Source organism: Chlamydotis macqueenii, chromosome 26, assembly GCF_036417535.1.
Source record: "Chlamydotis macqueenii isolate bChlMac1 chromosome 26, bChlMac1.mat, whole genome shotgun sequence".
NCBI lineage: Eukaryota > Metazoa > Chordata > Aves > Otidiformes > Otididae > Chlamydotis > Chlamydotis macqueenii.
Window position 1 is genome coordinate 1786378 of NC_141581.1, and position 13723 is coordinate 1800100.

Below are 13723 nucleotides of genomic sequence, written 5' to 3' on the forward strand. Positions count from 1 at the left end.
AGGGTGCCCTGAGGACGCTGTTTCTCCCCCCCACCCCAGACCCGTACCAGGTTGCTGTCAGCTTCACCGTCATCATCTTCGTCATCGTCACCGTCATCGTCTTCGAACACACTGCTCTGCGGCTGCGGCTGGGCAGGCGGGGCAGGGGGGGCAGTCACCACTTCGTGGACCTCCTCCTCCTTGGCTCTGACCACCTCTGGGAAGAGAGGACAGGCCACCATCAGTGGGCGATGAGGCTGGTGAGGTGCGATGTCCCAGACACGGGGTCCCAGGGCCACCCCACCCTGGATCTCTGGCTGGATCCGGGGGATGGGGGCAGCCCGGAGCTCTCGTACCCACCGTGAAGGGGCGGTGGCGGCGGTGGAGGCTCCTGCCGGCCATGGCTGACTCCCTCCCTGGAGCACGGCGCTGGAAGAGAGGAGAGGAGGGGAGAGGAGGCAGGGGGTGGCGGCAGGGTCTGATCACCCCGTCCCACTCCGTCCGGCGCCCGGCTCACCTTGCAGCACCTGGAAGGTGACGCTGAGCAGGGCGACGATGGAGGCCACCAAGATGCACTTGTTGAGGGTGAGCCCTTCCCAGAGGAGCGGCTCCTCCGCGGGGTCCAGGCTGGGGGGCTCCACCTTGCTCTGCACGGGGAGGCTCTTGGGGACTAGGGAAAACAGCATTACTGGGGGAACTGGGAAGCGGCAAAGGGCTCTGCGCTGAGGGGGTGGGAAGGGCAGGGGCACAGGCAGGGCAGAGAGGAAGAGGAGCGGGATTTGGCAAGTGGATGGGAAGCCCCATCTCCGTGTCACGGAGCTCGTCCCGTCACTGCTCTGTGGCCAGACGGTGCCCCCCGGCCCGGCTGGGGACACAGGATGGGGTCTGTGGCCCCCTGAGGCCAGGCTGGCCATTTTGGGGCAGAGAAGGGCTTTCCTGCACACCCACCTGGAGGCCCGGTGGCGCTGCCTTTCGCTCCCACCTTCTCCGCCCGCTTCTTCTCCGCGCTGAGCGGCGCTGGCTCTGGCATGCTCAGCTCGGGCTCGGCTGGATCCTGCTCAGAGACGCCAAGCTGGGTCCTGGCCTCCTCTAGCCCCTGTGGGGAGGGGGCACGGGTGCGGCCGGGAGCGTAGGAGCATCACACGCAGCACAGCTGGGCGGGACAGGGGGCATGGTGCGGGTCTGAGCCCCCCTCCCAGAACAAAGGGTGCTCAGTGCGGCGTGGAGGGACCCGCTCCTGCGCTCCGCAGCCCCTGCTCCCCCTGTCCCTCGGGGCTGAGCTGCTGCTGCCGCCGGCCCCGAGTGCTGGTCGAGCACCCAACCCCGATGCGTGTATCTGCATCCGCAGCCTTCAAAACGCGTTAGGGTAATTTTTTTTTTGTCTGCTAAGATGGATTTAGCCACTAGCTGGCTCCATGCTGCAGAGCGGGCGCTGGGGTGCGGCCTCGGTGCACATGGGTGGGCTGGCGGCTGCGGACCCCGTGAGCAAGCCCACCCCAGAGCAGCCCTCGGGGCTGGATTTGCCCCCAGCCTGGCCCAGCGTGGTGGCACTGAGGGCAGCACGTCAGACCCAGGGCACGCTCGGCAGCGGGGTCAGCGCGCTGGGAGGAGAGGGAGCGTGCAACGCGTGGGGGTCCGGGCTCGGTGCTGCTGGGGACGGGGGGTTTGGTGGCCGCGCTGGCTGCTGGCCGGAGTCAGTGGCACTGGATGGGTGCCACGAGGGAGAGTTGCCCACCGGCACGGATCAGTGACAGCAACAGCTGAAGGAGGCGGCCTGCCCCGGGACAGACGTGCGGCAACGCCCCGCGGAGCCCTCCTGGGCTGCACGCCATTGGGGTACAGCACCCCGCTCAGCCCCCCCGCCCCAGCGCAGGGACACCCCCCCAGCAGCCCCCCCGGCCCTGGGACGCTCTGCACTTACATGGGCTCTAACGCTCTCCCCGCTGCTGCTCACCGGTGCGTCGGCATCTGTTAGAGACAAGCACAGCGCGGTCTGTTAGGTGGTAAACTGGGGGAGGTGGGGTCTCCCTGGGGTTGCGGGCGCGGGGTCCTCCTGCTGCCATCCACCGGCTTGCAGAGCGGGGACATCGCGGCCACATTCCCCTGTTCGTGCAGCTGGGTCACCCACGGGGAGAGATTTCAGGAGAGGGGCAAAAAGCCACCCAGCAGCAGCTGGAAAGCTCGGGGTGGAAGAGCTGAGCCCCAAAACAGCACCGTCCCGGGCGTCCCCAGGGGGTCGAAGCTGAGCGGGACGGTGACCTCCCTTCCAAGTGGCACGGCGGGGGACAAACAGCCCAGAGCACGTGCGGACGCCCTGAAAACACGCAGCTGGAGGCAGCAGGACAAGCGCCGGGCACCCCGGAGCAGCCAGACCTCGAAGAAGACCTCAAGCCACCCAAGAGGACCGCAGAGCTCAGAAATGGCCCTCAGGGCCTTCCCCAGTTGTGAGCTGGGACAGAAAAACCGCAGGGTCCCCAGCAGTTCGACGCAACAGGGAGCTGGGGAGTGTGCCGGCCTCCTCGGGCTCCCAGGGACTTTCTGTGCCCGAGGGTCTGGTGTGAGCTACGGGGGCGAGGATGCATCGACACGGCCCCGACGCCACGTGGCCTCAGCCCTCTCGGCACCGCCGAGCGCAGCCCTGGCTCCGCTGGGGTCTGGAGGCCACATCCTTGCAAGCCCTCAGCAGAAGGAGGAATTTCTGGCCCCTTGGAGCTGGATTTAGTTTATTCTCCTCCGGTGGAAGAACGAACACTTGGGAAAAAAAGAAGTATCAGTTCCCAGCATGAAATCTAAGACAATATCGGATGCAAAACAAACAAGAAGAAACCTTTTGACTGGGGAATGGTGGACTGAAAGGCCTTGGATTTCAAAAGGAAATAAAAAAAAACCCCTTTTGTTTTGTTTCAGTGATGGTGTGTCCGGTCCTTTCTCTGCCGGGAAGCGGAGGAGCTGCTCCAGCACTGGCACGGCCATGGCTGGCACTGCCTGGACCGGCTCACGGTGAGGACATGGTACCTTCTCTCCTGTCCTTCCTCAGCCGCCTCGAGCGCTCCCCGCCTGCCCGGTCAGCTCGTTGGTGGCCTCGGGGCATCCCGAGTCTGTCTCCAACACCTCACGGGGACCTGCTGCCATGTCACTTCAAGGGACTCACTGAACCGAGCAGGACAAAACAAATGCGGGGCGCTCAGCAGGCTCAGTGCCCCGCCGCACACGGCCGTCCTGCTGCGTCCTCGCTGCGGTGGCCGGTCCCCAGCTGAGCTCAGCGCCGCATCGCAGGGTTTCGGGCTGTCCCCATGCCTCCTTCCTGTGGGCTTTACCTGGATGGAGGAGCCCAAACTGCCTCCAGCCCCTGGGCACGCTTCGGCCCAGCACCGATGGGTGTTCACTCCACCCCACGAGGTGACCAGCTCCGTGTCTGGCTTGACGGGAGATGGGGCCTGTGCCTCATTGGGAGGCATTTTGAGGCTCTTCAGCCCGCGCGGGATCCTCATCCCCAGCCGGGAACGGGTCGTGGCACCTGCAGGACCAGGTTTCCTGCGGCCGGTTCCTATCGGAGCAGCTCCAGCGCAGACATACCGAGCACACAGCCATGTCCAGGCCAAGCGCGGCTGTCACCCACAGCCCCGGAGCCCAGCTCCAGCCCTCAGCTCACACCGACTTCCACGCACGAGACCTCCTGTATGACTGCTCGACCCCTCCGTCCCCTCCCCGCGTCCTCAGACACGCACTCCACATGCCAGACCTCTTAAACACACAAAACTCCCAACACTCAAGGAATAACCAGCTCCGCTCCGCTCTTATTCGGGCCTTTTCCTGCCCCAGCTCCTGAGGTTGCTTCTACCGCTGACTCACATCAAAGAGACTTCCAAAAATAGCCCCCTCGCCTGCCCCGCTCTCCCTGTGCGTGCTTGCACGGCAGCGCCGGGATGGGCCCTGTGGCCCCCCACCCACCACCGGCCTCGCGGGCCGTGCCCACGGGCCACCCCGTGCCCGACCAAAAGGGTGAAAAAGCCACAGAAAAATCTCACCTGGGGCTCAACCACCACCGCCGCCTCGCCTCCAGCCCCTCGGCTGGCTCCGGCTCTCCGGGGTAATATACAGCAACAGCTGCCGAACCGTGCCGGAGCAAAATAGCACCCAATCACCGGGAGCCGGAGCGCCCGCGCTTCAGCCCCAGAAAAGGCAGTTTAGCCCCAGGCGTCGAGAGCAGGGGGTGCGGGGGGACGCAGAGACGTGGAGCAGAACCTGGTTAAGACAAGGGGATGGGCTCCGGCATCCCGCTGGCGCAAGAGAAAGGAGGAGAAATCCCACGGGACCAGCGGTGCTTAGACAATCCAGATGGAAAGCATTTTTTTTGGCCAGTGTTTAGAGCTTTGCCCTCCGATTTCCCCACCATACCTGGCCCACTCCCCGGGAGCCCCACTGCAGGTGCCTCTTGGGGAGGGATGGGTCCTGCTTTGGGGACACCTCTCCTACGGAGAACCGCCTCGGAAAGGCTTCAGGTTTAATTAAAAAAAAACAAAAACAAAAAACCCTGAAACTGTGCCGTTTTACATCTTCAGTATTGACATTTTTCTTCAGCAGAAGTGCGAAAGGTCTTTGATGGCAAGATCAAAAGGAGGAACAAACCGGGCATGGGCATCCTGGAGAGGACCTACCCTTCCCCCAGGGCTCCGGACACCTGGAGAGACGGAGCCACCGTCCTGCTTTCGGACCACGCAGCAGCCGGACGCGGGAGCAGTCGCCCGCTTTCCAGGGCAGGGATTTCCCCTCTTTGGCAGAGACGGGACCCAGCACGCTGTGAAGCTTGCCGCGGTATAAATAACGCGCCGCAGAAGCTGGGCGCAGACGGAGGAAGGGATGGAGCTGCAAACACAGCCCCCCACACCGTGCCAGGGCAGCTCCCTCGGTTTGTATTCCCGCTCCAGTAAGGTCAGAGCTGTTAACTGGCATGTTTTACTTTATAGGGAGACAACAAAAGCAGAAAATCATAAACAGGTCAAATAAAAATGCCTCATTCTCCCAGTTAATCATGGCTCTCCAGGTCTGTGAGCGTGCTCCTGCCTCCCGTCGGCGAGCTGGTCCCCCCGGGAAGGAACCAGGGGGTTGAACAGGCAGCGCCTGCGTGCACAGAATTTGGGCAAAATGTCCCCCTGCTTTGTCCCGGCGTGGGGCCATGGGACAGAGAGCTCTCCTCGCCCTTTCCAGGACCTTCCAACACCCGGTTCCCGCAGCGGGGAGGGACCAGGAGCATTTTTGCCTCCACGTTTCCCTGCCAAGTTGCGAAGCCTCCATCTCCATCAGCCAACTCATCCCAGGCAGACGGAGGAAAGAGATTCCCAGAGGCAAATTCTTTCCTAATCCCTCGAACACCCCCAAATCCTGGCTTCTCCCTTGCCCCGAGACCGATAAAAGCGTCTCCGGGATGGGGTTAGCTCACGGCGGGGGAAACACGATCTAGGCAGAGTGCAAGCTGCCGATGGAGGAGCTCAGGAGGGCAAGCGAGCAGCGTGATGGATGGAGGCCGGGCGGCGCGCAGGCTGGGCTCTGTGTCCAGGCTAAATATTGCCTCTCTGGCTCGATAACAGAAATCTCTCTTCTCTGCCTTCCCAGGCTGTCAGCTCACCTCGCCTCGCAGGGGTGTGTCTCCGTCCGCAGCGCGCTGGATGCCCGCGGGGCTCTGCCGTGGTTTGTGGTCCAGATGGACAGCATCGTACCGCAGCATCCCCTCGCTTCCACGGGAACAGCCACTTATCCTCCCGCCGGAGCAGAATCCTCTATTTTCCCCCATCTTCAATAACTCGCCGTTAAAAGGCAATCATAAAGACATAAAATCAGTCGCTGCTTATTTTTGGGACTGGTTAGTTCTGGGGATGAATTTTCCTTTTCTCCGTGCGATTCCCCCTCTCCCCAGAGCCCCTGCTACTATGGCAGCCCCAGCCCGACCCCGGCCCCTGCTGCCACGGGCACACGGGGAGGTGGGCGCTCAAGCCGGCTGCATGGGTGGGTTTCCTGCTGCCGCGGCTCTCAGCCGCCTCACTGGGCTGGCTGCAGGTCCCCCACGAGCTGCACGCTGGATTTTATCCGTGGCTCCAGCGGATTTGCCCAACTGGGATCCTAAGGCTTGGGAATGGAAAACATCCTCCCAGCCCTCGAAGCATTTCTCCTCCAACCCATCATGTAGGCAGGGTTGGGCTCTTGACCTGATTTTAAAATGGGAATCTGGATTTTGTCTGCTAAGTCGAGGTCTCCTGGGCAAAAGACAGCGCTGGAGGTTGGTTGCTCCACGCCGGCATCGCTCCCTCGCACAGCGGCGGGCGGCAATGGGCGCCGGCCGGTCCACGCAGGTGGGTACCCTGAGCCACGCCGCGCTGCCGGCACCAAACAAACACCCGCCGGCGATGCACGCGGCACCGGGGCCAGGCGTTGCACGGGCTCGTTGGAGGTGCTTCGCGCCTTGGAGCCCTCCACTCTTCTCTCAGATTTGGCTGGAGGCGGCCACCGGGCTGAGGTGGGATCGGAGCGGGGAGCGGGGCTGGCAGCTGGAAGAAGGGATCACAGAACCACGGTTTCTCGGGGAAATCAGGTGAAAGAACATCCCCATGTTATCAAAAACCTAAAGTCACAGGTGTCCCCGTAGCAACCTGGCCACGTCCCAGTGCTGCCAACAACATTCTGCTGACCCAAAATTCCTCCTTCAGCTGGATCCAGCACACATCAGCTCTTCCTGGCCTCACCGGTTGTGCAACGGCCGTGTGCCGACACACAGCTGCTGCCTCCTTACCCCGAGGTAGCAACACATCAGCGCCAGCCGGGGAGGTGATTTCTCCGCCTGACTGCGAGAACCACAGCCCTGTACGAGCACTGGTGTTGTTAAGAAGCACTCGGGTGGTTAAAGGAAGCAAAGAGATGTCTTCGCTTTGCTAACTGTGCTCCTCCTGTCAGACCAGGACCCGTCGTTACAGGAGATTTTTTTAGCATCTTTGAGGGCCTCCTTCTTCCTCTCACCCTGAGCTTTCGGGCATGGGTGAGCCCGGCGGGCCGGCAAGCCAGAAATGTGATGGGTCTTTGTTTAAAGGCAAGGGGAGATCCTGCCGATGGACCAGGCCGGGAGGACACACCACCATGGGGTCTTCAGGAGCACAACGCTGCAGACCAAGCACCAGCTCGACGCATTCAGCCAGGCGAGGACGGCGGAGGTGACCATATCCCTCAGAGAAACGCGCTCCCACGTTGCCTCTGGCTTTCCAACCCTGAGCTCGATCCAGCCAGCCGTCCATCCAGGAACAGCGCAGCGATGGCGTCGGACGCACTGCCCCACCTGGCAGCAGTGCCCCTGCAGCATCCAGGAGCTGGGTTGTTTCATAATCGGTCCCAGCGATGGAGGAATGGCGCTCAGGCCTCAGCTTGGCAGAGCTGAGCAAGACGGGGAGCAGCTGTGGTCCTGGTCCCTGCGGATTGCCACGGTCCACCTACAGACCTCAGTCCTGGGTCTGGCTGGAGCTTGGGCCGCTCAGCACCAGTACAAGAGATCAGCTGGCTGGGGCAGAAAAAACCACATCGAATGCATTCGTAACTGGTCAAGAGCTGTGCGGATGCGCTCTTAAGTGAAATGAGCTTGTTAGGTCTCTGCGAAGAGGCAACAGAGAAGGTGAGGACTCCTTCTGCCCTGCACCTCCTCCCTCACCATGATCTGCTGCGTGATCTACAGGTACCCGGAGCAGCTCTGCACCAAAGCCTGTCTGATCACTCTCTAATCCACATGCGACCTAAATTCTCCAACTTACAAACCTCAGAGGTTTTCACTCCCTTTGCCCAGCAGAAGGAGCAGCAGTCAGGTCAGCGGGAACAGAAGACGCTGGATCCCATTAAACGTTGCGTTCAGTAATTGTTCCCTGATCAGTTTTCGCGCAGCCCAGCGCCGCTTCGGGCTAATCATTATTCTCTTTGAAGATGTACAGCTGCTCGTACCTCTGAGGAGAATTTCACACGAGCTTCCCACTGGGGAACGGGGAAAGCGGCTGCGACGTTCGTCCCTCGCAGGGCCGCTGCTGGGGGCTGTTGCTCCGGAACAGCCGCGTCAGGGGAAACCGAGGCAAAAGGAGATCGAGGGGAAAGCGAAACTTTGGGTAAGGGGAGCTGAAGCAGCCTCGGAATAATATCCCAATTATCAAAAATCTTCCTCATTTGGACTTTCCCGCGGGAGGGTAGCGGCCGGTTCGTTAGTGCCTTTATCTGGTGAGGTTTGGTCCCCGCGCGCTGGCACCGCGGCAGCTGCGGATGCTGCCCCGTTCCTCGCTTTCCAAACCCCACCAAACGAAGGAGCTGCCCGGGACATCGGGAGCGAGGGGGCTCTGCCCTGTGCGAGGGGCGAGGGGCTGCTCTCCTGCTCCTCGCGGCAGCCGGCCTCTTCGCCATGACCAAATCCCACCGTGGAGTGGGTCCTGCTGGTTTTAGCACCTTTCCCAGGGCTCCAGGCTGTCCTGACACCGTTAATAACGCTGCGAAGCCCCCACGGGACCCAGCCTTTTCGTCCCTCTGCCATCGCCGGGGGATGCTCAGAGCCCTCCGGAGCTGCTGGGCTGCGGGATGGCAGCAAGGACCCTCGGCCCCAGCGCGACACGGCAGGGGAAGGAGATGTCCCAGGTTGGCTTCAGCTCTTTAGGGTCAGGAGAGTTGTAAACGTACAAAGGCCACCACAAAGTCCAGCAGAAAGTTCTGCAGGGACGGCAAAACCAGCAGGAACTTCCTACCCCCTCGCAGACCCTCGGCTGGGGTCTCCCAGTGCCTCCTGCTCCCGGTTCCCCATTTCTCTCTCTTATCAGCCAAGAAATTCCCCAGTTACACTTCAGCAGGCTGCAGAAACCAAGGGCAAAAGCTTCACACCGTTGCCGGGCTCCTCACGGATGCGTTTTGTCCTCTCGTCGAAGGGAGGAAACTTTGATGCCGACTTTCCTTCTCCAAATGGCTCTGTTAATTACGAGCTGTGCAGAAAAGGCTGGGACCTGGGGACAAGGCTTTTGAGTGAAGCTCCCATCTGCTCCAGCTTTCCTTCTCCTTCCTTGAATAAAGTGATGCCAAATTAAATATATTATGCAAGAATCAAACCGTTTAGGGCTTAAAACAGCAGCAAACTCCCTTTCCCAAAGCCACATTTTTAATTATTGAGTTTTCTCTCCTTCTTTTTTTTTTCTCCAGGTCTTGTCCAGCGCAGGCAATTCCACTGCAACAAGGCAAATAAAGAATTTTTTGCATCCACCCTGCTCGAAGGGCTGCAGGAACCGTAAGGCTCTTGGCTCGCATCCTCCTGGGCTAAGTGAGGAGACGTCAAAGCTCGTGATTTTTCACGTTTTTTAGTTCTTTCCTGAATGTCGCTGCTGGTCATTTGTTCCTAAACGACGTCCTGCTCAAACAGCATGCAATGAGATTTGTATTTAAAATCAGGCGTGACCTCCCTGCGGCTGCGACCGAACTACGAGAATCCCGTGGCTGCGGCAGAGGATGCGCGGGCGGAGAGACGGATGGAGAAGGGAGCATCATCCCTCGCCGCAAACCCAGCTCCTGCTGATCCCGCACCCCCGCGAAGCCAGCGCCGCAGTCTGCAATGCCGGAGCCGGCACGCTTTTGGCCGGAGCCGACGGTCAGCAGCCAAGCAATTAAATTTCCCCTCCATCCCGCTGCACAAACACAAAAGTCTCCCAGGAACGTCGCTCCGCTTTCCTGGCACTGAGGGGAGAGACGCTGCGTGTTTTACGCTCGCGGGTCACCGTTCACACCCACAGCAAGGGCTTTGCCGAAAACACTTCGCTTGAGACGGAGCGTGGCTGGTGTAAATCCGGAATCCACAGGGTTATGACAGATTTACAAGGAAATTATGGAGCTCTGGCATGGAAAACGCCTGCCGTCAGGGCTGACGCTCATTCACAGCTGCCTGCTGACACCAGAAGAACGCAAACATCCTGGAGAAGCCCGGCTGCAGTCACCACCCCGCCACGGTTAACACAAGTTTAGGCGGAAATTTTGACGAACGGCAGGGTGGAAGATCCAAGAGTCTTGACCAAACCACCTCATTTCTGCTCTGGTTTCGGCAGCCCGCGCCGTATTTCGGGGCAGGACGTAGGCCTTGAATGACACCTTGGATGATAGCAGCAGCGTTCGGCACAGCCTGAATCAGTTCCCATCATCGTCTACGACACCAGTCTGGTATTTATTGGCAAAAAGGCCCGGAGTAACGAAACGCGCCCCGGGACGGGGTAGGCAGATGCAGAGACACGCACGGGAAATGGCAGCGTGCTGGCGTTCGCGTGTGTGTGCAGCTGGTGAGGACTTGAAGCAGGAGCCCGCGGGCTCCGGGAGCAGCAGATATTTAAAGTGATGATGGAATCATTAAAAAACAGCAATGCTGATGCACGAGTGGGCAGAAGGGGAGGAGACGAGCTGCCCCACAGCCTTCTCCCAGCAGCAAGGTGTCCAGCATCCCGTCCCCCAGCTGTACCCTCCCACCTCTTGCCGAGGGACCCCTCAAGTGACCACTGAAGATGTCATGACCTGGGTGGTACATCCCAACTGAAGGACCAGGGACCTGGATCCAGATGTAGGCCCCATCCCGGGAAGAAAACCCAGGCAGAAGGGGGTTTGGCAGGGCTCTGGACAGGAATGGCTGCATCCTTTCCCAGCACTGGGGCTGGCGTTGGAGTTTAAAGCGTGGCTGCCCTCGAGTGGTGTCTGAGGAGCAGGAGTGAAGCCCACGGAAGGGATGCACGCTCACAACATCGCTCCAAGGCAGTTTCATCAGCTCCTCTCCCTCCTCCTCGCCCCACGTGTGCCCAGTCTGCTCCATGCTGGGAGCTATGGAAGCAAAGCCAGCTGAGTCCTTCTTCTTTTTTTTTTTCTTTTTTTTTTTTTTTTGTTCCAGTGAAATGCAAACAACATCCTGAAAGAATTTCCTCCTCAAGCCCCAAGTTAGGCCCCACATTAGCCATTCAAAACCATGAGGGTTTTATTCCGTAGAAAACGCTCTGTAGGAGTCTCAGGCACCAGCAGCTCCCTGTCCCCGTCCCCCACGTTTGCCAGGCTTGCTCTTCCGCATCTCAGGAAGGAGCCAGGCCTCAGCGGCACAGCAAAGCATGGTCTAAACGCCAGCCTCAGGTCTCTGCAGCGGTGCAGGTGATTTCATATCCTGGGCACCCAAGGGTTTTAACAGTAAAAGTGAGGAGAGCGCAAGACACCCCCATGTCAAGCTGCTCTGCCCCTCCAGAGATGCAGGGTGGAAGAGCTCCCTCTATCGCCATCGGCCTCATGCGGTGTCAGATGGATCCCACACACCTGAAAGCTGGTGACACCCACCTCCAACGGCCCGCTGATTATTTCTGACCCTACGTAGCGCAACGAGGGTGCTAGAGAAATGCTGGGACCAGGGTGGAGAGGCAACTCCCCCCGTTTCATGCCCACAGAAGCTATCCCAAGCTGGGGAACAAGCACCCCTAAATTGCTCTGTGGTCACCATTGGGGTCTTCCATCCTACAGCGACCAGGACCAGAGACAGAAGCTGTGGTGGCTCAGCAGGTGATGAACAAGAGAATGAGGAATCACAGGATGGTTTGGGTTGGAAGGGACCTTCAAAGCCCACCCAGTCCAACCCCCCTGCCAGGAGCAGGGACATCTCCAACCAGATCAGGTTGCTCAGAGGCTCATCCAACCTGGCCTTGAACGTTTCCAGGGATGGGGCATCCACCACATCCACCAGGAAGAAGCCTGGAGAAACCAACCAGCCCGCGCCAGAATCCCATTTGGAGTGGTTTTTGCTCCTCTGCTCGGCGGCGAATGATCTCATCGAAGAAGCATCAAAGGCAGCAAACCATTTCTGCAGGTGAATGAATGGCAGAGCCAGGCTGAGAACCACGGGACAAGCCAAGACAGGTCATGGCACAAGGCCGAGCCGGGGTTTGGCCACAGGGAGGTTCCAAGCTTCGGGCTGCCGCGTGGGAATTTCTTTTACAGTCAGACTGGGGAGGAGCATTGGTGAGTAATTCCTCCACGGCAGGTCCAAGAAGTGAATAATTTTCCAAGAGCAAAGGTTAAAACCCTAGTGACGCCAAGGAAAGGTGCTCTATAAATAGGACTAAGCAGGCAGGGCAGTGGGAATGATGGGCAAAAAAACCTGGTGTGGAAAAGGGGTGGAAACGATCCGACACCTATGCCGGGGTTGGACACATGGTTCTCTGCCAAAGAGATTTTTGCATAAGCTAACATTGCAAAGAGTTTTGTTTTTGTTTTTGTTTTTTTTAATAAAAAGTCAACTTTCAGACACCCCTCTGAGAGCACAGCCCGTTGCACCTCATGCTGATGAGAGCGGCGAGCTGTCTGAAACCATCCCACCCCAGCGACACGTGGCTTGACTCAGCCCCGGACTAGAGCATCGTGCTGCTGCGTGCGACGAGGCACCAGGACGGCAGCTGGAATTTAGCATTGCTCAAACCACCACGTGGGATGACTTCTGCTGTGCCCAGAGGAACTGGAGGAGCTTTCCTACTGATTTCTGGCCTTTGCCCCCCTCCATCCCCGCTGCTTCTCGTGTGCCGGGGACAAGCAGGGTGCCCTGGCCGGGCGCTGCGCAGCTCCGCCTGCCTGTGCACGGATGTGTGGACCTGCATCACCCTCTCCCACTCAACCAGGAAAAAGAAAATCCATCCCAGCGATATTTATCCTTCCTTCCACTTTACCCATGGCCGGTCAGAGCTTTCTACAGCGATTAGAAAGGCGGCTGGAGAGCCAGAGAACACCATCATGTACACCTCAGTTCTTTAAAAAGCAATAACCCACCTGCAATAAAAGGCTGTAAATCATAGAATCAGAGAATCACAGGATGGTTTGGGTTGGAAGGGACCTTCAAAGCCCACCCAATCCAACCCCCCTGCCAGGAGCAGGGACATCTCCAACCAGATCAGGTTGCTCAGAGCCCTGGCCAACCTGGCCTGGAATGTTTCCAGGGATGGGGCATCCACCGCCTCTCTGGGCAACCTGGGACAGTGCTCCACCACCCACAGCGTAAAAAATTTTTCCTAATATCTGATCTGAATCTCCCTCTATTTTGAAACCATCACCCCTCGTCCTGTCACACCAGGCCCTGCTGAAGAGTCTCTCCCCACCTTTCCTGCAGCCCCCTTTAGGCACTGGGAGCCGCTCTCAGGTCTCCCCGGAGCCTCCTCTTCTCCAGGCTGAACAGCCCCAGCTCTCTCAGCCTGGCCTCACAGCAGAGCTGCTCCAGCCCTCTCAGCATCTGCGTGGCCTCCTCTGGACCCTCTCCAACAGCTCCACGTCCTTCTGATGTTGGGGGCTCCAGAGCTGGATGCAGCGCTGCAGGGGGGTCTCACCAGAGCAGAGCAGAGGGGCAGAATCCCCTCCCTCGCCCTGCTGCCCACGCTGCTGGGGATGCAGCCCAGGATGCGGTTGGCCTTCTGACCAAACAAGAGAGACCTCAGCAAATGTCAGCTCAGGCCTTACGATGGGGAAAAGGCATCCTAGGGAATTGCTGCCAGCAATGCAGAGGCGATGCCAAAAAAGCCCAAGCGAAGACGCACTTTGGACAAGGGTTTAAAAACCCGCCTGGAGGAAGGGTCCATGCTCTCAGACTCGAGAGCCCAAGCCCAGCAAGCTCAGCCTCGCCGTTGCGGGGTAGATACAGATCCGGCAAAGCCAGATGGTTTACAGGAGGTTCGGCATTGTGTCCAAGGTTAGAAGCGAG

General features: G+C 59.4%; 1 protein-coding gene across 4 annotated transcripts in view; it reads right to left on the bottom strand.

Moving 5' to 3' along the window:
* The window catches only part of JSRP1 (junctional sarcoplasmic reticulum protein 1), a 29469-nt gene that overhangs the window by 1374 nt on the left and 14372 nt on the right, over positions 1-13723 (bottom strand). Inside the window, exons 1-6 of one of the 4 annotated variants that reach the window (XM_086767524.1) lie at positions 4008-4065; positions 1901-1947; positions 928-1075; positions 497-649; positions 340-408; positions 48-196 (exon numbers count right to left, since the gene is read on the bottom strand). In XM_086767524.1, the coding sequence (XP_086623650.1) occupies positions 48-196; positions 340-408; positions 497-649; positions 928-1009 (453 nt within the window). In that variant the 5' untranslated portion in view covers positions 1010-1075; positions 1901-1947; positions 4008-4065. Of the gene's footprint in view, positions 1-47; positions 197-339; positions 409-496; positions 650-927; positions 1133-1900; positions 1948-4007; positions 4066-13723 lie in introns of those variants that run through there. The other 3 variants (XM_086767526.1, XM_086767523.1, XM_086767525.1) reach the window with 3 other exon arrangements.